The sequence below is a fragment of the Rousettus aegyptiacus genome, unplaced genomic scaffold (assembly GCF_014176215.1).
Source record: "Rousettus aegyptiacus isolate mRouAeg1 unplaced genomic scaffold, mRouAeg1.p scaffold_m13_p_2, whole genome shotgun sequence".
In the NCBI taxonomy this organism is placed as follows: Eukaryota; Metazoa; Chordata; class Mammalia; order Chiroptera; family Pteropodidae; genus Rousettus; species Rousettus aegyptiacus.
The window spans coordinates 56,447,214-56,469,587 of record NW_023416295.1 but is presented as its reverse complement, the minus strand read 5'-3'; the positions used below and the strand labels follow the sequence as shown (position 1 = coordinate 56,469,587).

Sequence of the window (22,374 nt, the reverse complement as noted above, 5' to 3'; positions counted from 1 at the left end):
AATCGATTTCAGATTTTAAATCCAGCTTGCATTCTTCGGATAAATTTCACTTGGTCATGATATACAATTCTTTTTATATATTGTTGAGTTCTGTCAGTATTTTGTTGAGAGTTTTTGCATGTACATTCATATGAAACATTGTTCTGTAGTTTTCTTTTCTTGTGATATCTTTGTCTGGTTTGGGTACCAAGATAATTATGGCCTCATAAAATAAATTGGGAAGTGTTTCCTCCTTTCCTATTTTTCCATTTACTCTTTAACGCACTTAGAGGATATCTTGTTAAGGCCGTCAATGACTTCCATATTGCCAAATCCAGCAGTTTCAGATCTTGTCAAATCAGGCCCTTTGGAAGCATTTGGCAAGTTGAACTCCCATCTTCTCTGTCTTCCTGCCTTCACATGCCTGGCTACCCTTCTACCTCTATAGCCACCCCTTCTTAGTCTCCTTTGCTGGTGCATTTTTATATACTCAAACTAAATGTTGAGGTCTGATGACTTGGCCCTGAGTCCCCCTCCTTTTTATTTTATACACTCTCTAGATTACCTAACCCATTCCCATAAAACTCTCTTGTATAACTCTCAGATGTATAGAGACCTTTATGTTTGACTGCTTAGTCCACAACTCCACACGTTTGACTCACATATAATATGTCCCAATTTGAATACTTGATTTTTCTCTCTCAAATCTGTTTCTCCATTAACTTAGCTATACAGAAACCTGGAGTCTTAATTAACACCGCACTTTCTCCTGTGCCCTCAAAGTCTGTCCTTACTCTCACTGGTTTAAAGACCTATATATAATTTTTCAGGTTTGACCATAAGCAATCATGAAGGCTTTATCTGGCAGGTTTCAAGGGGGAAAGCTGCCCTCCCACACCAGACTTCATACATAGCCAGGTTCAAGGGAAATTAGATCATTCCAGAGGTTAGTATCCTAAAAAATATCTCAAACTAACTAATAATGACTATCCAACTGTGTAAGACATGCATCCAAAAGGGGTCTAGATGGCCAAGAATTGACTTGAAACAAACCCAGAGAGATTCCTATATACCATCCTTGTTCCTGAAGATCTACAGTGACAGATGTTTTATTGAATTCTTCACTGCTGGTATGTTCATACATGTGTTTATTAATGCTAAATTTAAATTTCGCTCACTTACAATCAACTTTCTAAAAAAGACAACAACATCATTTTATATCGTGATACTAAAACAAACAAACAAAAAAAAAACTTCCATGTGAGAAAGATGAGATACAATAATACAAATCTTTAATTTATTCCACTCACTCTTCTATGTCTTATCCACTTGTTGACCTCATGGAAAGAGCTATCAGCTTGCTCAAATTTCAGTCTCTGACACATCATTTTGAGTTATGTCAGTCACCAGGAACCAAAAGTAACAAGAAAGAAAGAAAACTGGCACTATAATTTAGCACCGTACAAATAAACATGCTCTCTGCTGGTTGTGATCAAGAGAGTTGGAATCTGGCAGGCTGTCAAGCGGAGGAAGCCTCTGAGCCGTAGGAAGCTGAACAAATAGATAGTCTGGAGAGTGGGAAGCCCTGAGCACCACTAAACCCAAGCTTCCACCTGGGAAACCATAATTGGCTAAAGTTACAAAGGATGGTGACAGCGTTCTTTGCAAAGACTCAAGGAGAATACTTTCTTTGAAAAAATGTCCCTAGTACTAGGGTCATATAAAACATATGTTAATTTTATTGGTATTGGTCTATTTATTTTTAATAATGATATATATTATAGGTGAAAATGGAAAGAGAAAATAATGCAAACAATATGACATCTAATCCAAGGATCCAAGGAGGGCAGGATTACATGAACATACAGCTACATACATGCATTCAGATAGAGAAGGTTGACGATCTGATAGTATTTTCAATAAATAAATACTTTCATGCTGGTTGGTGAATAGCTGCTGTTCTGGGCTTCTTGAGTGCCCTTTGTTACCCCAGTTTTTCCTGTACCTCTCCCTACACCTCACCTCCTCACATTCCAGAAGCTAAGGGGTTAATTACAGCAGTGGGACCCCTGGGCTCCTAACACCCACATTAAAAGTCTCCACTTGAATTGATCTGTAGCCCATATTATATTGATTGTTAAATGTCTTACTTGCACCCCTGAATATAGATATATGTATGTTGCATAGCATTACCTCTATATTATGAATTGTTTGGTAAAACATTATATGCAGCAGGATGACCTGGGCCACTTGTCAAAAATGCAGATGCTTGGGTCTCAAACACTGGACCCACTGAGTTTCTGAGAGAGGGCTAGGATACGTGTTTTTAATTTTCTCCAGGTGATTCTAGAGCATCATATCAAACATAGTCTGCATTTTCTGGCATAAACTTTATCTGTTTGTCCTGTATTCCTCTAGATGCCCAATTCTTTGAAGGAGAGTCTTAAGCCCTAACGCTCTTGGTATCCACCACTATGCCTAGCTTAGCGATATGGACAGACAATAAAAAGGAAGTTTCATTAATTCAGAAGTGCATGCTGAAAGGATTGGTTAGGTTTGACGATGATAGGATGATGATGACAGCGATGGCTAATCCTGGTGAGCGCTTATCATTTGCCATATACTATAAGTGCCTTTGATGTATCATCTAATTGAATCTTTTCAAAAGCCTCATAGGTACAGTTATTATCTCTGTTTTATGGTGAGACTCAAGATGTCATCATTGGGAGGAAAGATTCCAATCTTGGTCTGTCTAGTTTCAAAGTCTATACTCTGTCTTCTTCACTAAGCCATACTGGCTTTTAGATTAGAAAACTAGTCTACAAGTAGTCTTTAAATCCAATTCTTTGGACTTGATTTCTTTGATTTGCTTTTGTTTCAAATTTCTTTGTTGTATTTTGTGATATATGTAGAGGGGAGGTAGACATGGAAGATGAAGAGAGTGTAAAAGCTTTTCTCTCTGACTCTCAGGAACCAAGGTGAAGGAAGTTAGATATAGAAGATATGTATAAACATTCCTCAATACTTAGGAACCATTGGAAACCTTTTAGCTAAATAAAAATAAAGTAACATAATAAAGTACTAACTGAAAAAATGTTAGAACATTGTAGCTGTCACTGGATATTGAAAATCAAATTAAGAAGAGAAAAAAGTTTGAGGTTATACCTAGAAATTAAGTACTAAGGAAAAGGAATGAAGATGAGAACTCATTGTCAAGAAATAATTAGAGGAACTGCCATTTTAGAAAGATCATCAGCTGATGCCTGGACTTGACAATGGCAAGACAAGCAGTCTGGACATGGAGAAATTAAGGCAGCTCATAAGAGAAAGTGGATTGAAAGGGTAACTGAGCTTTATACTCATTCAGGTTTGTTTTGAAGTATTTTGCCCGGAAGCTGAGATTAATGAGATCACAGAGTATTATAATTTGATTCCAGTTAAAGCATCCTTATACACTGGGCTTAATGAAGAATAGCTAATTAACATCTTTTGAATGTAAGGGTAAAAAAAAAGACTGTACATCAGGATTGTCTTTTCAAGGCAAAAACAAACCAAAAATCAAATCTGGATAAATAAAATCAGAGTGCTTATTTAGACTTCAATATATCAATCCTGGTGCTTTTCTTTAGATACAGATAACTTCCCAATCATCTTTGATTCATTCATGATATATGAAGAAGAGAAGATTTCATTCTTACTGGGATCTGGGCAAAATCCCCACTTCTCATCTCTTTCATATCGGCTCGTCGTGGCACACCACAGTAATCTGTCGTCCCGCCCTTCCTGGGTACATTCATAATGCCACTGGTGGTTGAACTGGAAAGGAAACATGCAAGGTGTCCCATGGGCATTCCCTTTGAGAGTATACAAATCTAAGAGAAGAAAAGGACAAAGTCAAATACATATTATGTCAGCGTGATCTTTGGAAACTGTCATAGAGTCGATGCATTTTTTTAGTTACTGAAAACCTACCATGAGCAAGGCCCTTGTAGAACCTCTCTGTCTAGTGAATGTAAAAGTGCAAGACTTAGTGCTAGGTTCAGAGAACATGCTCATAAATGCTGTGTTTATATATTTATCTACTTGTTTATTCACTATGGTGCACTGCTACAGTAGCACACATATTTGTGAAAGGATGAAAAGGAAAATCTAATGGAGATTTTACCTGAAAGTATTTTCCAGTCCCTAAATACATCAGTCATCAGCATCTAAACCTCAAGAGCTTCATAAACCTTTATTAATTTATGAATCTAACAAATATATATTGAGCATTTAATGTGCCACTGGGGACATAATAGTGAATAAACCACAAAAGTTCCCTTTCATATGGAGCTTTGGTTCTACTGGGGAGAGACAAAAAGAGAGCAAATACTCAAGTAAACATATAATTTCATGTAGTCGTAAGTACAATGATGAAAAACAAAACAGAGTAAGAAAACAGAATGACTCTGCATGTGTGAGTGTGTGTGTGTGTGTGTGTGTGTGTGTGTGTGTGTGTGTGTGTAAAGGGGTAGAGAGCCACTATTTTGGCTTGGGTGCTTAGTGAAGACCTCTCTGAATGAGAACTGGTAAAACGAGGATACAAGTATTTGGAAAAGAGTTATTCTAGCTGAAGGAACAGCAAATACAAAGAACACATGAGAAGAGCGAGTGTGGGATGCCTGTGGAAGAGCGCGGAGGCATGATGGGAGGTGGGGTCAGGGAAGTACTGGAGTGTCCGCTCACAGAAGCTGTCTCTGCCATGTTATGAACTTTGGCCTTTACTGTGAGGGTAGTGGAAAGTCACTACTGGTGGGTTTGAATGAGAAAGTCACATAATCATATTTCCGTTTTTAAAGACTCTCTGGGGTGCAGTGTGGCACACAGAACCCCCAAGAGAGGGGGTAAGGTGAGATGACTAGCTGGGATATAGTCATGTAGAGAGACAATAGTGCTGAGGTGGCCTGCTGGCTGCTTTCTCAGAGTATTTCAATAATTCGTTATCCTTGGCCTTAAGCAGAAAACAACAAACTTCTCATGACTCAACTGGGGCTTTCCGTGATGAGGGGGATCAGGGCCACCCTCAATTAAGTCAGTAGGTCCTGGAGGGAAAAGGCTGGCTGTGAAGATTCCCACCCCTTTCCCACAGTTAGCGGGGGCTGGACCGAGCTCACACGGCATCACCAGTCCTAGAGGTTAAGGCAGTTTAGAAATTACTGGTATTTCAGGACACATCCCCCTGTTTCAACCACTGCCTTCTGTTCAGTCTTCCCCTGTGTGCATTGCAATTGTGGGTATATAGCTAAAATGTTAACATAGAGCAAAATGTCAAGTTCTTTCTTAGAACTGTAGATTATTCAGAGAGCTGGTTTGCAGCACTTCATCGTAGTGGGTCCCCAAAATAGCTTGCTCTTAGCTTTGTCTCTTTTTACTAGTGTTTTATAGATACAGGAGAAAGTCCTGTCTTGGGTCTTAGGAGTTCCTTTCTCTGCTTCCAAGGACTGGTATAAAGTTCTTAGAAATATATGCTCTTAAGCCATAATTCTACAGAGCACCATGAAGGCAGAGACCACATCTGTCTTCTTGACCTTTGTAAAGCAAATGCCTGCACTGTGCCTGAGACACAGTCAGCCCTCAGTAAATGTGTGATAGATGATGAGTGGATGGGTGAATAAGGGAAGAGCTCTACAAAACAGAACCCCAGAAACAAGGTTGGGGCATCAGGATTTAACTATGCTGCTTTCTTTCTTCTATTGTTTTTATTTTTTCCTGTTTAAAAATGCCAACTATTACAGAACTATGCAACATGAAAGCCTCTCTCCCCCAAATCATGTTTTTCCATTCTCTGGCACAGACCAAATAACCCCTGACAACAGTCTGTCTTTAAATGCCTTGTAACATGACCATCACGTGAATGCCAGCCAGGCCCTGGAGGCACTGAGGCGCTCTGCAGACACACTCCATCCATGGGACTGGGTTTCTACCGTAAGAGAAATGGTGGCAGGAGAGGTTCCTATATTTGTCTTGCCAAATCTTTAATTTCAAAGATCTTTTCCTTCCTCCTTTATTTTCTCTCTCCCTCTTGTCCTCCTGTTTTTTCTTCTTTTTTTTCCTATTGATTCCCAAAGTAAAATGTTTTCTCCTCTAATACCTTTAACTTCCGCTTCAGAATTTAGGAAGTCCATTCCAAGACTCCAATACTCTTTTTATGATAAGCAAGTAAACAACTAAAATGTATTTAGCAGAAGTCCCCTGAGGTTCCAGAGGCTGTGTGCCTCTTTGATATGTTTTATAAATCTTTACTTATGGGCAAACTTTCTAATATGTCATTTCATGAGTACTTTGGTCTAAATTATTTTTTACCTTTGTGCAGATATTCACAGATGCCTCCGCTGCCTGACACGTAGGAAATCCACTTGTGAAGATATTTCCGGGAGGCCACCAGCGTGTTGTCATGCTTCACCTGTACCATGTACTGGAGCGGGCCAGTGATCATCTTCCTGTTACAGTGCCACCTCAAGGAAACGTGTGTGGAATCGCATTCATATATGCTTAATGGCTGCTCCGGATCAGATAAATTCAGACCCAGGCAACCGCTACCTCCTATGTTAAAGAGGTGATGGTTTGAAACCCATTTCCACAGCATGTACTTATTTGGTGGTTTGCAGTTCTCCAGTGTTAGTACAGTTTTGCCTGCTTGAATGCATTTCTTGAGGCTCTCACTTTGGATAATGAATATTCCTTTATCTGAAACAGCAAAATAGAAGATATGGTATGCAACTTTCATATAGAATAACTAGCATCATGAGGATGCTAGTGTACGTGCCTAAGTTGTGATGTCACAACTAGCAGCCATTTAGAACAGATCTGGAGTTGATGGACAAAGTCCATCAGAAAGACTTTATTTGCTCAAAACAGAGGAGTTTTTTGGGAAGCACAGAAGGGCTTATTGGAACTAATAAGAGACCTCTGATCCGAGACCTCCAAGGCCCTTTGCTAACAAGGGATACCTGTCAATCTACTCAAGAATGGTACTGATAGAGAAGGCACATGCCACAATGAGATAGAGAGCAGGCCTCAGTAATAATACTCAGGACTAGATGGGAGGGCCATTGGGTGTCTGAAGGTATGGTGACACTTTGGTTTTCTTCAGACAAGTGCCTAAATGTTAGGAACATAGCAGCTGAATCAAGAGCCAGTAAAATGAAAATTTCTAATCAGATTCCTGTAGAAAACCCAAAGGATAGATGTGAAGTTCTGCTTTGTGTCTTGATACAAGACACCATGCTAGTGAGAGAAGATATTTCTCTATATTCCTTTTCTGTGCTGGGTCCAACAGGAATAGAAAGGTGGGGACATTTGCTATGGGAATGGCCTCTTGCAGGAGCAGTCTTGTTGGGTAGACTGGGCAGCAGCAGATAGGTACCCAGAACACTAGCCGAGGCCCCACACCTAGATACGCGAGGGGTATAGAAGCAACATGAGGGCAGCAAGCACACAGGCCACATGGAGACATGGAGAAAGTAGGTATTTTGTGATATACCCTCGAAGCTCCAAACCCCTGGAGACAGAAGAAGGTACTTGGGTGAGTTTCCCTGGGAAAAGCTCCCAGGGTCCAGCCAGGGAGTATGTGTTAGCTACCTCCCTGCTACCTGACTTTACCTCAAGTTGCTGGCCTGGAAGGCACCTGCTATAAAACAATTAGAAATTTGTTCTCTCACAATATATTTTTTTCTTTTGAGTTGATTTTCGTATCATATAAGGTGAAGGTCCAATTTCATTTCTTTGTATGTGGGTATCTAGTTTCCCAGTATCATTCGTTGATGAGACTATTGTTTCCTCATTGTGTATTCTTGGCATCCTTATTGAAGATCAGGTGACTATAAACTCATGGATTTATTTCTGGGCGCATACGTATTTACGATTGTTAAATGTTCCTGGTGAACTGACCCTTTATCATTATATATTGTATTTATCTTTTGTGATAATTTTGGATTTAATGTCAATTTTATAGACATTCCTGCTCTCTTTTGGTCTTCATTTGCATGAAATGTCCTTGCATTCCTTCACTTTCATCATATATGTGTTGTTACATCTAATGTGAGTCTTCTTTAGACAGTATACAGTTGGATCTTTTTTTTTTTTTTAATTCATCCAGCCAGTGTCTTTTGACTGGAATTTAATTCACTTACATTTAAAGTAATTATTGATAGGGAAAGACTTACTATTACCATTTTGTTAATTGTTTTCTATCTGTTTCTGTAGTCATTTTGGCCTCTTTTTTCTCTCTTGCCATCTTCCTTTGTGTTTTATTGATTTTTTAAATATCGATATGCTTTAATATCTTTCTATTTTTCTTTCATGTGTTATCTATAGGTACTTTCTTTGTGGTTACCATGGAGCTTAGACATAAAACATAGTTTTAGCAGTCTATTTTAAGTGAATAACAACTTCAATCATACAAAAAAATCTACCTTTTTTCCTCTTTGTGTTATTGATGCTACAAATTACATCTTTATATATTGCGTACCAAGTAATAGGTTTTTTGAAGGTAGAACTCATGTCTAACATCTTTAGTCTAAGCACTTTAGTATAAGAGTATGGTGAGCACATCAGAGATGTTCAGTAAATGCTGACATTGATGAAACATGCCTGCAACTGCAGCTTAGGCCTCTGGTTGCTGAGGTTACTCAGCTCAGCACATCTGGTCAGGTCCAAAAGCTTTTATGTTTTCGTGTAAGCTAGGCTCTCCTCTTATATTTAACTTCCTGTCCAATCTTCAAATACCGGAAGGGACATTATCAGGTTCCCTTAAAATGGCTGTGATTTAGGGCAAGTCGTGTCGTACATCAGGAGCATAGCAGGAATAGGCAGAGGCTTTCTAGAGATTTCAAACAGTGCAGAACGAGACTCCCCACATACTGCTGCATGGGGACTGAGCTTCATTTTGGTAAAAGTTCTTTTGGTTTTTGCAAAGTTACTGAGGCCAAGAAGAACTGATTTATAGTAACCAAAATCATTTAAGACACTGTTAAAAAAAAAGATTGTCCATGTATAAATGAAAGCTATATTTCATTTAATAATTGATATCTTACTTATAATCATATATTTGAGGAGTTGAATTAGTTGTCAGAAAATTGCTTTGATCACCATACATCAGAGCAAAAGAGAAGGTAGTGTGTGTTGGGTGTGGGGGAGGGGTTGAAAATGAATGGTTTTAGGGAGATTTCATTTAGATCAGGAAATTTGTTTTCTTAATGAAGGCTATGTCTGTATGGTTATTAGTAATAGTCATTCAAGATCAAATCTTCCTCTTGCCAATGTGATGTGGACTCTGATAATTAGCCTTTACAACTCTCCTTTTCACCTTTTTGTGCCTCGGTAGACTGTTAACCTTAACTTCTGTTGCAATATACTAATTATTTTCTAGGTAGCTCAGAGTTCCATTAAGATTTTACTAAAGGCTAATTATTTTACTGTAATTGTTCTGTACATATATTCAAATACATCTAGCTCTGCAAGTTACTGGAGGGACTTCAGCACTCTGGGCCTCAGTTTATATACTCAAGATAGGTGAGAAGACTACCCGGTTAGAGGTTAAAAGCTCTGGAATCATGCATACTTACCACAGACTAGTCTTGTAACTTTGGGCAAATTTCTTGATTTCTGTGAGCTTCACCTTTCCTCTGTGAACTATAAGTATGTATGACACTGACCTCAGAGGGATGTTTAGAATATTCTATTAAGTAAGCCATGCAAAGCACACCACACATTACTTTGGTGTAAGAAGACCTCAGTGAATGCTAGTTGTTGTCGTTATTATTATTATCCCTCTGGCTTCCTGATTCTTTGTTTATAGATCCAGGTGCAGATTTGGTCGAACACCTGTAGAGTGTAATCTGAGCATCCCCCAAAGACTTCTCTTGTTTCATTATTAACATGAAAGCTCATTTTTACTTAAGCTTCTGCAGCATACAGTGGGTATAGACTTTTTAGTTTTAAACAATCCTTAAATACTACACTTTCAACTTTTATGAAGAAAAAATACTCTTCAAAAGCAAGATAACAAAATTCTTGTCTTGTTTGTTCAAATATATGTGCAGCTATGAATTGAGTCTTCACTTGTTCATCTTTTCCACTATCTACCTGTAAAGTCCATACTGCAGCTCTTTTATAAGAAAGAGAGATACACGATGCTGACAAGCAGCATATGGATGGTCTGTGAGTAAGTGGACATGGAAATTATACATCACTAAAATTTTGGGTGAATAATGTTTTTAAACATTCAAATTATGAAATATTAAAAGAAAAGGGGTGGTAGAATCAGAATGTCTATATTCACACCAGTGGCCATAAAAGTACCTTTCCAAAGCAGAAGATATTAGACAGGCTTAATCCCATGTTGCTCAATTTTAGGTTGTTATTACATTTCCATGCCCAGCTGGCTTCCGAATATAGCTTTGGAAAAGTTCTTCGGAATGTTTCATAAACAAGTAGCTCTGGCTTACCAATAACAATAAACCTGTCACCTCCAAAAGAATACTATGTCATGCTAAGCTAAAAAATGACACAAGCTCACTTTCCCATTAAGCTATAATAGAATCTTATCCTAGCACCATTAATCTCCATAAATTCACTGAAGAGAAAACAATTGTTTTCAAATGAACTATGAGGAGACCCAATAAAGGTATCAATATTCCAATTATTATTGTATGCATATATTGGTTCTCTGAAACAAAATGTAATGCCAAAATAAGCCACCTTGTGTCTATAGTGAGATTTCAAAAAGGATGAAAATCAAACGTGGGAGGAATCAAGATTGATTATATATGTCAAGGACATCAGTTATGCTTGAACACTGATTAAGTGATTAATGAAGTACTGCCAGAACTACTAAATCTCTTTGCAGTAAAATGTTATTATGTTTTCCTTCATAATTATAAGTTTAGGAGGAAGAAAAAGATTGATTTATTAGAAGTAACTTATAAACTAATTTTCTTCCTTTTTTTAAAAAAAATAAAATCCATAGAAGACAGTGGTTCTGCTTTTTTACTTCTCAGTTCCTTTTAGGATAGCATTTTGGACTCACTCTTGGCTCCACAGGATAACATGCAATTTTCTAAAAAACGAGAGGAAAATGCTTCCTTGATCAAGTTTAAGGTAGTCCTTTCATGATTGCATGTTGAATGTTCATTCATTCATTCATTGACACTCATTCCGTGGGTGCTGGTTATGTGGTGGGCACTGTGTAGGGTGCTAGAGTGAGAGAGACAGAAATTATTTGCCTAAATATCTGTTCCTTGAAACTGTATCTATTTGTTCTAGAATCATGAGAATTCTCTTAGTTAATAAAAAGAAGAGAGTCCTGTCATTTTCAAAGAAATCATTATTACACTTAAAAGAACATCTTTAAAAAAAGTGAAAAAAAGGAAAAACAAATAAACTAAAATTTAAAACACTTAACTGGATCCTCAACTGATATCATAAGTGAGGTGGACGTGACTCCTCAGTGTCTTGGGCCTTTCTGGGTGGTGGGTGTGTGGACACATGTACTAGCCCATTTTCTGGGGACAGCACAACAGCACTGGAAGAAATACGAACATGGCAGACAAGGCTAACTTTACCCATAAATGCAGACCACTAACTTCAGAGCTGGGTAGGACTATAAAGCTCATTTTATTGAACTCTTCTACATTTTTTCCCCAAATCCACTTTGTCATAAATTTTATAGCCGCATACTCGATGAAGACCATATAGGTCTAGGTCTAGTTTTACTTACATACATTCATTTATAATCTAGAAAAATGAAAAAATGAACTGTGTAGATTATTGCAATTTAAAGCAGGAGATTCGAAATTTCAAACTAAGAGTTATTGAGTGCCTAATATTCCATATGTTAAGAATCCTGGCAATACATCATGAAATATACAGAAAAAACTATAACTTAACTTCAAAAGATATCTTGATATATAAGCACAATGAGGTAGAAGCCAGGGGTAGAAGGGGCCAATTTGACCTAGAAGATCAAAGAAATCTCTCTCTCTCTCTCTCTCTCTCTCTATTTCTCTTTGTCTCGACCTTCCCCCCCCCAGCCCCGCCCACACACACACACACTTTCATTAACAAACATTTATTAGGGATCTAATATTTGTCACACATGGAGGTACATTGTTTAATAAAACTAGCATGGATGTCTGTCTTTATTACAGAGGGAGGGTTCAGGATAGTGGAGAAGATTTATAAATGGAGAGGTGAGGGGTCAGGGAAAGGGACATTCTGGACAGAGCAAATGTCACCAAAGCTCAGAAGCGATAAAAATAATCAGCTCTAGGGTGATGAGAATCTAGCTATATAAAAAGCGTTAGTGGTCATAGAATATGAAGTCGTATGATTTGGGGTCATTTTATAAAGAACTTGAATTTTATTCAGAAATTTGTATATTATCTTCAGATGAAAGGGAGCTTTTGGAACAAAAGAAGGCATGACTGAAGCTGTGGTGTGAAAGACGAATCATTCAACAAAAACACTTATTGAGCAGCTACTGTGTCCCCAGTGTTGTTTTAGGAGCTGAGAATATAGACATGAAAGCAAATGCCCATGTTCTTGCCCCCAGAGGATTTCTCATTTAGGTGAAATGGGACAGTCCGTGAGTGGAACTGGAGAACAGTCTAGGGACTATGGCTATGATCCAGCAAGGGAGAGAGAAGGTGCCACTTCAACTGGTGGTGATGAGAAAGGAGGAGAGAGAATGGTTAGACTCCATGTCCCAGAGAGAGAATTCAAAGAGGGAAATGATGACAGGGTTTGACGATTGATGGAATGTGAGGATTCTGGAAAAAAGTCGTTGTAACTTGTTTTCCGGCTACAGGTATTTGGTTGGCTGCAAGATGCTTGCCAATTCCTAGGATACCTTGAGGCTGGAATCAAAACCCTGGGGCTGTTATTACAGCTTGATCCAATGGTTTGAACAGTGCAGACTGGGGGTACTCAGGGGAGGTTTCTCTTGAGGCCCTCCCACTCCACTTTCAGTAGCCCTTCTGATCACCTCCACCCGGCTTTCGATGTCCCGTTCTGCTTTACATAGTTCTTCTCTTAGAACCGGATGAAGGTTTAAAGTTTTAAGTGAAGAAAGTATTGTTTGAAGTGTTAAGCCTGGGTGAGATCTCTGTACTGTCAGTAAAAAAAAAAAAAAAAAAAAAAAAAAATTGAAGCAAACAAAACAATTCTTGAAGAAATACTCTTTTTATGGTGGCTTTTAGGCAAGCAAAGGGCTTTCTGGTATGTAATAAATTGCACCATGACAGTGGCCACCTAATGCAATACACATATAAAGTCAGCCTCTGTGCCACTCCATGTTAAGGGAATGGGAAGAAAAGTTCAAATGCACTGTTCACATCAAGGGCAATATTTTAGGAAGCCGCAGCCTGCCAATTGAAATCCAATTTCAATCTCCTACCCCATTCCCCTGAGCTTAAATTTCTTCTACTCCATTCACTGACAGAGCTGACGCTGAGCTCACATACTTCCTGCCTTGTATCATGTCTCAAATCTGCCCAGTTCCTTGCTGTTCTGACAGTATTTTAGTTTTGGAACTGAAGGGGTCCAGGAAGTAGCCTGGAGGGCATCTCTGCGTTGCGACCAACCTAGAAGCGAGCAGCTTCTCTCTTGAGATTTGTTGACCTTTTCCAGCTACACAAATTTAAGTTTGTCTCATTCAGTGAACAATGGCTTCAGATCTGATTGTGTTCCTTACTTAGATTACTCTGTAGCAAGAAAGAATGTCGTAAGCAGTAGAATCAAGTCCCATTCATGGCCGAATGATGACAAAAAAATCTGGATTCTTAACATAACTTTCCAAACCAACAAGCAAGGATTTTCTGATGCTTGCAGCACACAGCAGATGCATTGTAATTGAAAGGACAAAGTGAAAAGTGTGCCTGCCCTTCCTGGCCCTCTCTGCATGAATATTTGCACTGTATCCCAGATCATCTGATATTTGGTGTTTGTCTCTCAACAATCCAACAACACCTAACAAAGCTTCTGGCTTCTTCTTATTTCCTTTCAATTAATTAAAAAGTTAAGTACATTTTAAAATATCTCCTTGTCCTGTCTCAGAATTTACTTTTCTTTCTCTACCCTAGTATTGTCCTTGACTTTGAGCTCTCTTTATTCTCCTGCAGCTTCTGAACCCAGATAATCATCACCTCCACACAGGACAGTGGGACCCCTCTTGCTAAATCTTTTTACGTGTTCTCTTCCTCTTTTTCTCTAATCTCCCCAAATCGTCGCTGCAAGTTTCATGAGTCATACAATACTCTTTATCACATGTGGGGGGGGAAAATAAAACCTGACTTAATCAGCTTCACCAGCTCAGGTTTTGTGTGGATTCAGATTGCCTGTTACCAGCTTCATGATGTAGGTTAACCCTTTCAGACTGTCCTCGCTATTTACCATTCTCTTTCCTCTCCTGTCTCTCCCTGCTTGTCCATCTTATTTAGAAGTAATGATTCTTGTGGAAAATCTTATCTCTTCCAAAGTTCTTTGCTATATTACTGTATCTTACCAATGAAATTTTAAACTGAGTTGAAAACATTTTTCTTCCTTTTAGCTTTTAGTTTGTTCCTACATCCTTTGGTCTTTATTTAACTCAAGTATCTAACAGATATTGCCATTATAAAAATCATTATTCACAACACTCTGTTATCATCTTACAGACTGTGTTGAAAGTCTACCACCTCAGTTATCAGGGAGTCTTGTTACAAAAAGCAAGTTACAGCAAGACAAGGTAAGACAGAACTTTGTTAAACTTCCCTCACAAATGCCTGCATGTTGGAACTGTGGGGGATATGATTCAGACACTTAGTCATCAAAACAGACAAATGCAGAAAAACACTCCGCCATCAACAAAACAACCCTGGAAAAGGATATGACATCATCGAAAGTAAAAGTTTCTACACTGAGCTATCCATCTTAACTACTTTGAGAATATACTTGTTTAAGAAAAAATATATATACATTTACTTAGGCGAGAGATAAAAATTGAAACAAAAACAAAGCCATCTTTTAATGGTAGATATATAGTTAGTCCCTAGATTAGTTTGCATGGGCAGCCATAACAAAGTACCACAAACCGGATGGCTTAAACAACAGTAATGTATTGTTTTGTAGATCTGGAGGCTCCAAGTCAAAAATCAAGATGCCAGCAGTGTTGGCTCCTGAGGATTGTGAGGGAAGGACCCATTCTAGGCCTCCTTCCCTGGCTTATAGATGGCTATCTTCTCTCTGCCTCATCATATCATCTACTCTCTATGCATATTCCTGTGCCTAAATTTCTCCTTCTTATGAAGACATGAGTAATATTAAATTAGGGCCCATTGTAACTTGATTACCTGTATAAATATCCTGTCTGTCTCCAACTAGGCCTCATTATGAGGTACTGCAGGGTTAGGACTTTAACATATAAACTTTTAGGGGGACACAGTTCAACTATCCCCATGCTTCCTATTCTGGCTGGCTACCTAATTTGCAGGGCCCAGAGTAAAATGAAAATGCAGGGTCCCGGCTAGGACAGGGAAGTTAAGTCAATCTCCATTTCCCATGGGCCCATGAGTGATTGCAACCTCCCTGCCAGAAAGCTGGGAACATACTCAGTACCCGAATAGGGAATAGGTGATAGGTTCCCACTCAGTTTCCACTGAACATAAAGTGGTGCTGCCACCCAGTATGGAGAGCCGCTGCCTCGCCCTGCTCCAGATGCCACTGGCCATCCGCTCCCAGGCCCTGGGCCTCCAGTCCTCCAAACTCTTGGCAATCTAGTTGGCACGTTAGCAGAGGACAGGAGTATGAAGGGAAGGCTGAAAATCCATCAGGGGGGTGTGGAGAGGTGACACGGGGTGGAACTGAACTGGAGGTAGCACACATTCAAAGGAAAAATTATTAAGAATTTCAAGAGCCCAAACCACAGAGCATTAAAACTCCAAGTGCGAGGCCCTGTGAGCATGAGTCCCCATGAGAGTGCCCTGGTCACATGCCCCTAAAGCCTTCCCTGTTCTCAGTTGGACAAGACTAACACAGTAGGAAAAAAGACTTTGGAAAAGTGCCAAACGGCTCTCTTAGAGTAGAACTGCTTGCAGCTAAAGACTATCTGCCTTGGTTTCCCCATCTGCACAGTGGGTTTAATAATGGTGCTGGCCTCACTGGATCCTGATTTGGATTACCTCAGTCTCTACGGCCGCTTTATAAATGTTAATAAGGAAGAAGCATATCTTAACTTCGAATATGGATAATGCAAAATAGCAAAATAAGACACAATATTTGTAATCACCTAGAATTTCCTGTTTGTATTTTCATAATTGAAAAGCAAGGTTCTCAAGAGCAGAATGCCAAAAACCTGAAACAGTAAAACTTTCTTTATTAGTACATTTCTTTGGAACTGTGATTATTTGGAAAGTATCATAAATTAAAAACTCATGTGGACACACATGAAAGCAGAAACCTCTTGTCTGTTTCGTTTAGTTCTTTTCATAAGAATCCAATTTATAGAAATTCTAACGATATTCCTCCATTTTTCTTGAGTGGCTTTATAAAGTATTCTTCTCTAAGTGACTTAATATAGTGTTTATAAGAGTTTTTTGTGTGTTTTTTATGAACTATAATATTTTATTTCACTTTGATCAATTAAAAAATATAATTTATATTCCTGGCTTTGTATTGGAACATCTCCTAAAAAGCTTTTAAGGATAATTTCTGAAGAAAATGAAGGTAAAGTTTTATAAATGTCTTAAGCACATTCCTTTGATAAATCATATGTGGTTTCACCACATGGGGATGAATTCAAAAGAGGAGAAACAAAGGAATCATTTCTTCAAAAAACCTGATATAAATAAGCAAATTGTTAGGTCTGGGAAGGGGAGCTGAGGGAACAACTGAGTTCTCTGTGTGGCTCAACCTTTCTGGTCGTTGGCTTGGGACCCCCATTGTGTGGTATCAGCTAGTGCAACAAACAACAAGAGGAAAAGAATTTAGGTGTTTAATGAGAAAGAATAAAAAGCACCAGAAAAACTGGAAGTCCGAGTTGACTCTCCCAGGCTCTGAAGAAAGGAGCCAATCAGAGAAGCCGAGATAAGAACAGCACGAAGTGGAAGAGATTTTGAGAGATGACGGACAGAGATTGGGAGAAACAGGGTCAGATAGTGATTTGTGGACAGAAAGGGCAGCTAAACCAGTAGGTGATCATGCTTTTACATAAATTTCAAATTCTCCAGATTAGGAGAATGGCTCATTGCCCAAAGTGTAGGAATTACCTAAAAAAATAAAAACAATTAATAGCTTTGAACATTTTTGTTTTATGAAACATTCACTCCTACGTGTGAGAAGTATTGGTTTGGAAAAGGAGGAGTTATGAAGAGTAAGGGGCTGGCCTCTTGTTCCTCCTGCCTCGAAATCTCATCACGCACTCCTAACAAACAGGGGGTTACAGAATGAACTGTTTTATGGTATCATAGGGCTACTCAGGGGTTATTTGCATTAGTGCTTAAGTGCCTGGTTTAAATCCCCACTCTGAAAGTTCTGTAGTTCCTTAAGTTCCTGATCTGTAAAAGAAGGATATGTATTAATAGTATGTACCTGATCGTGGTGAAGATTCAATGTGTTAACGTACATAAAGCAGCACAGTTACCACCCCCCAAATGTTAGATACTGCTAGAAGCACTCAAGAGGGGCTTTTTCACCTTTGTATTAGGTAAATGGGAAAAATCTCAGGGTCACAACTTCTCCCCACTGTTGCCTCCAGGTGGTGGCTCTCATTGCCCTCTTTCAGAGACCTCTCCCGGGTGGCACCCTTTCTTCCCTCCCTCAGCACTGGGGTGCACTGCCCTGAACCTCTTCCTCACATTCACTGCGTGACGCCTGCAGATGTCCCGTTGTCCTTCCCACTCCAAAGCCTTTAACTTGCACACAGGTGACTCAACACTCTGGCTCGATGCTTTTTCCACCATGGGTTGTGGCCTATTAATGGGTCATGAGACCAATTTAGTGGTCATGACCAGCGTTACAAGACAAAATGGAATGGAAGAGACTAGAAAAGTAGTGACACATTATATTAGGTTAAGGTATTTTTTTAATGGAAATTTTATTTCAGACACTGATGTCTGTATTGCTCTGAACACTGGGTTCCTCGACCTTCTCAGCTCCAAGAACCTTCCTTCACCTGTTCTCCACTTTCGTGACCACTCCTACAACCATACCTCATATCTGGTCATTGCTGAGACGGATCCACCTCTTGAATGAATTATTTCCATTGTATAAACACTACCCCTCCTACTCTGCCATTTCTCTCATCTCCTACCTTTCACTAAGTCTATTATGGAATCCAAACGTTCTGCTCCTCAATATTCCTACTTGGACTGACTTATTAGCACAGGGCATTGGCATCTTTCTTCGTGGGGAGTTGCTTTGACCTTTCAGATGGTCTCTTCACTGCCTTTCAGAATCACCCTTGTCAAGTCCCAAACTGACCATAGTATTCCTAAGCTTAAAAGTGGGATCTGGTTCCCCGTACTCCAAACTCTTAAGACCCTTTTCAGCAGTACCCAATTCACCCAATCAGAACTTTTTTTCCTTAAGCTAAGTGCCTCTATCCAAACTCTTCATTTCCTCATTTCTTGCATGTTTCCAAATACAGACACGGCACGGCTTCTTGTCCTACGCTGACCCTATTCTAGAGATGTACTCATCCACAGCCTCTGCTCAGGCAGCATCCCCATGTGTTCTCACACCCCTTCTATGGCCCATCAGCCATGGGAAGGCCTCTGCTTCAAGGGCAGAGCATGGGGACTGGCCAGCCTGCTGTGACCAGTGTGGCCAGATTCCTCTCCTAGGAAATTAAGGGACTCTTCCAAGGATACTGTGGGAACCACACATGAAAGGTCCTACAAGCTGAAGCAGAAGAAACCAGTTCACAGAAAGAGAACCAGACAGGGATCACCAAGCAGTACCCTGATAGAGAGAAACAGAGAAAGTAGTTGCTTTATTCCAGTGACCCGTTCTTAGTTCCCAGGAAGCCTGGCTGCAGAGGAGAGCCTGTCCTTAGGTTCTCTATCGATCCTGGTACCCATATCTGCCTGAGTGAAGGGTATTACTATTAGCTCCATTTTTACATATGAGGAAACTGGAGAGGTTAAGTGACTTGCCCAAAGACATATAGCTGGTAAGCAGTAGGGCCAGGATTTGAACTTAGGCAGTCTGGTCCCAGAGCCTACGAACTTAGCTACTATATTACACTGCATATACTGATTTCTAAATACAAAATTATTGTATTTAGAAATGATTGAAAAGCCTACCAGAGGGTAGGGGGGTGGAGGAAAGGAGGAGGTAGATGAGGTAAAAGGGGTCAAATACATGGTGATAGAAATAAATTTAACTATGGGAGATGAACAAATAATTATATATCTATATCTATATCTATATATAAATATATATGCCGTACTGTTAAAATGTACAGCTGAAACTTACCAAACTTTGTTAACCAATGTCACCATAAAAAATAATTAATTAATTTTTAAAACAAGAAAGAAAGAAAGAAAGAAAGAAAGAAAGAAAGAAAGAAAGAAAGAAAGAAAGAAAGAAAGAAAGAAAAGTCAACACAATACCTTCCATTATCTGTCTCCCAAGACTGGGATGCTTATAATATATACCAGAGCAATCAATAATACATATCAAGCAATTCAGATGAAATGAAAAATACTGTATGTATACTCTGCCTTGCATTATTACAGATTCCTTATTAGTGGATGGATGCATATTTTCTCTTGGACGCTCTGTGGTTGTTAATCATGGCTAAAAGCAAGTCAATGTGATATAGTGAACACAGTGATAAATTGAGGCATCCCCAAACACAGCTATACCTCAGCTTCCACATCTGAAAAATGGATAGCTAGAGTAGACAATATTTCAGGTCCCTCCAATACTAAGATTTTGTTTTTCCATCTTTGTGCAGACAAGAAAACTTGATTTCAAACCTGTCTAGATTATATCTGAAATTCCACTGACGTGGGTGATTGGAGTCAGGGAGGGGAGCCTGTGTGAGGATTGGTACATTCAATGCCACATAATCTCTGTGCTCTTTAGAACATCAGTATCAGCATTTTCATATCTGAGGAATCCCTGTGCTAACAATGTCAAATGCTTCAGATCCACAAACTGTCACCTGGAGCATACAGGGGGTAGCAGATGGTTCTGACTTCAGAGTGTTCTTGAGTACTAGAGAGAAGGCACTGATAAGAAGCTATCTTGGGCCAGGATTTGGATCTGCTACATATAGAAGAGATTTACCCATCAGCGTTAACCCTGTGTGGCTCTGTTCCAGCTTCTGTCCTGAAGGCTGCTGCCTGTTCTAGAGACCTAGTGCTCTGGCAAAGCCCACATTTTAAATTGGAAAGGAATAAACCCTGCACAGTAAACTCTTAGTGGAGATGGCTCACATCACAGGGTCAGATGTCATACACAGGAACATTTTTTTGAACTGACCAGGGAGGTAAGAGGTATCTGAGATTGGGCCACTTTATAATAACAATTGCTCAATCTGATAAAGCTTCCTGGGAGTGCTGGAGAACACAGTCCAAAAAAGATACCTCAGAAATGTATACATAATATGTCAAGAGGGGAAAAAGAAAACAAACAAACAAACAAACAAACAAAAAATGAGCACAGACATTGATGACACCTTGCTTTACTCCCTTGCCCCAAAGGCAGGGAGGATGGAGCCTGTCTGGATGCTCCTGGTTGGTTTAACTCCCCCCTGCCTCCCTTCACACATGAGTTTCCACTTTTGGATACTGGCTTCTCCACCTCAGAGGCACCCCATAGGGTTATTCAGGAATGTGAACTCCGTCTAGGGTCTTTTCACATGTCCCTTTATGAATCTTATGTGCACTAGGTGCTCAATAAATGTTTGGTGAATTGATCTGTGGGTGCATGGGTGTGTTGTGGGGATAGTTATGAAGCAACTCTCCCTCACTGGGGTGTCCGGCGCCTTACAAAGGATCTCGCTTAATCCCCAGTCGTCCTGTGGACACCACAGACCCCATTTTTTCAATGAGAGAAACTGACAAGCAAAGAGGGTAACTAGTTCTTGCGCCCACAGCTCTTCAGGGCCACAGAAGCTCCTCTCCCCCATTTGATCTGAGAAGCGTTAATAGATAAGACTTAATTTTCTTTCTGGAAAGGGACAGGAGAGAGGGCCCGCTCGGGGCCATTCCACAGGTGTAGCTCCGCACATCCAGAGCGCTTGCTTTGGGACAAGACAAAATGGAACATCTTTTTGCCATCATTTATCCGAGAGAGAGAGAGAGAGAGAGAGAGAGACCTCCCAAATAAACAACTCTCAAGAGCTTACATTTGGAAACATCTCCTAACTTCCTATGCCGATCTTGTGCACCGCCAGAGTTGAGTCGAGGTGCCTGCAAGCCCAGGCCCCGCCCCTCTTCGCGTCTGCTGTAGAAGCCTGGAGGATGTAAGGCTGAGGGAGCGGGTGCAGGGCTCAGAGAAAGGGGTGCAGGACCAGTCTGTGCGCAGGGCTGACCCATCCGCGGGGCTTTCTCAGGAGTGCAGAGATACGGTCACCATCTAAACCCGGCCGCTCTCGCTGGCCTCGCCCGCCCCCTTTCCCTTGACCACCACAGCCCAGACGGCACGTGCCGATCCGGTCCCTCCGGCCCGAGGCATACTCACCCTGCCACTCAAGGACGCGCTCGGGAGTAAGCTTCGCGGCTGCACCCTCGGTAGAGCCTAGCGGCGCCCCCAACAGCAGCAGCAGCGGCAGCAACAGCAGCAGCATCGCTAACCACTGCACTCGCCGGGATCCTACGGTCGCGCTGGCGGGGGCCGGCGCTGCAGCAGGAGCGCAGGGCCCTCGGGCGCTGGAGGCGGAAACTCAGCCCCCTACGCGCTGCAACCCTCCCGGTGGCCTGGCCACATCTGCGCCCCGGAGACCCACTCCGTCACCCTTGTCACCACAATGTAAGGGACACTCGGAGTTTCGGGCCGTGAGACAGGAAAATCTCAGAGGTTTTCCCCGCCCTACCCACTCCAGCCTGAAGAAGGAGGAGGGGGTGGATCTTCTGCCCATCCCAGAAATTCCTGTCTTTAGGGTGGAGAGAGAGGAGGGGTGAGGCTGCCGGGTGCAGGCTCCTCCCGCTTCCAGCCTTGGGGGTGAACAAGTTAAGAATCTCTGGGACAGGAAATCTGACATCTGGTTTGCAAACCACCCGGATTCTGGTAAACACTGTGGGTTTGGCAGCAGGCAACTTAGAATAATAAAACCGAAATTGCTCCATGAACCCAGGACCTTTTGGAGCGCTTTGGACCCCTCTCTTCTGGGTCTTCCCGGTCTCCACTCTTCTCACTCCAGAGTATCCC

The 22,374-nt window shown here is 40.6% G+C and overlaps 1 protein-coding gene across 3 annotated transcripts in view; it reads right to left on the bottom strand.

Annotated features, from left to right (window-relative positions):
- The window catches only part of PLA2R1 (phospholipase A2 receptor 1), a 94,191-nt gene extending 72,104 nt beyond the window's left edge, over positions 1-22,087 (bottom strand). Inside the window, exons 1-4 of one of the 3 annotated variants that reach the window (XM_036236952.1) lie at positions 21,688-21,774; positions 11,423-11,542; positions 6,322-6,705; positions 3,678-3,851 (exon numbers count right to left, since the gene is read on the bottom strand). In XM_036236952.1, the coding sequence (XP_036092845.1) occupies positions 3,678-3,851; positions 6,322-6,604 (457 nt within the window). In that variant the 5' untranslated portion in view covers positions 6,605-6,705; positions 11,423-11,542; positions 21,688-21,774. Of the gene's footprint in view, positions 1-3,677; positions 3,852-6,321; positions 6,706-11,047; positions 11,323-11,422; positions 11,543-21,687 lie in introns of those variants that run through there. The other 2 variants (XM_016152811.2, XM_036236951.1) reach the window with 2 other exon arrangements.
- Positions 22,088-22,374: the final 287 nt, after the last annotated feature.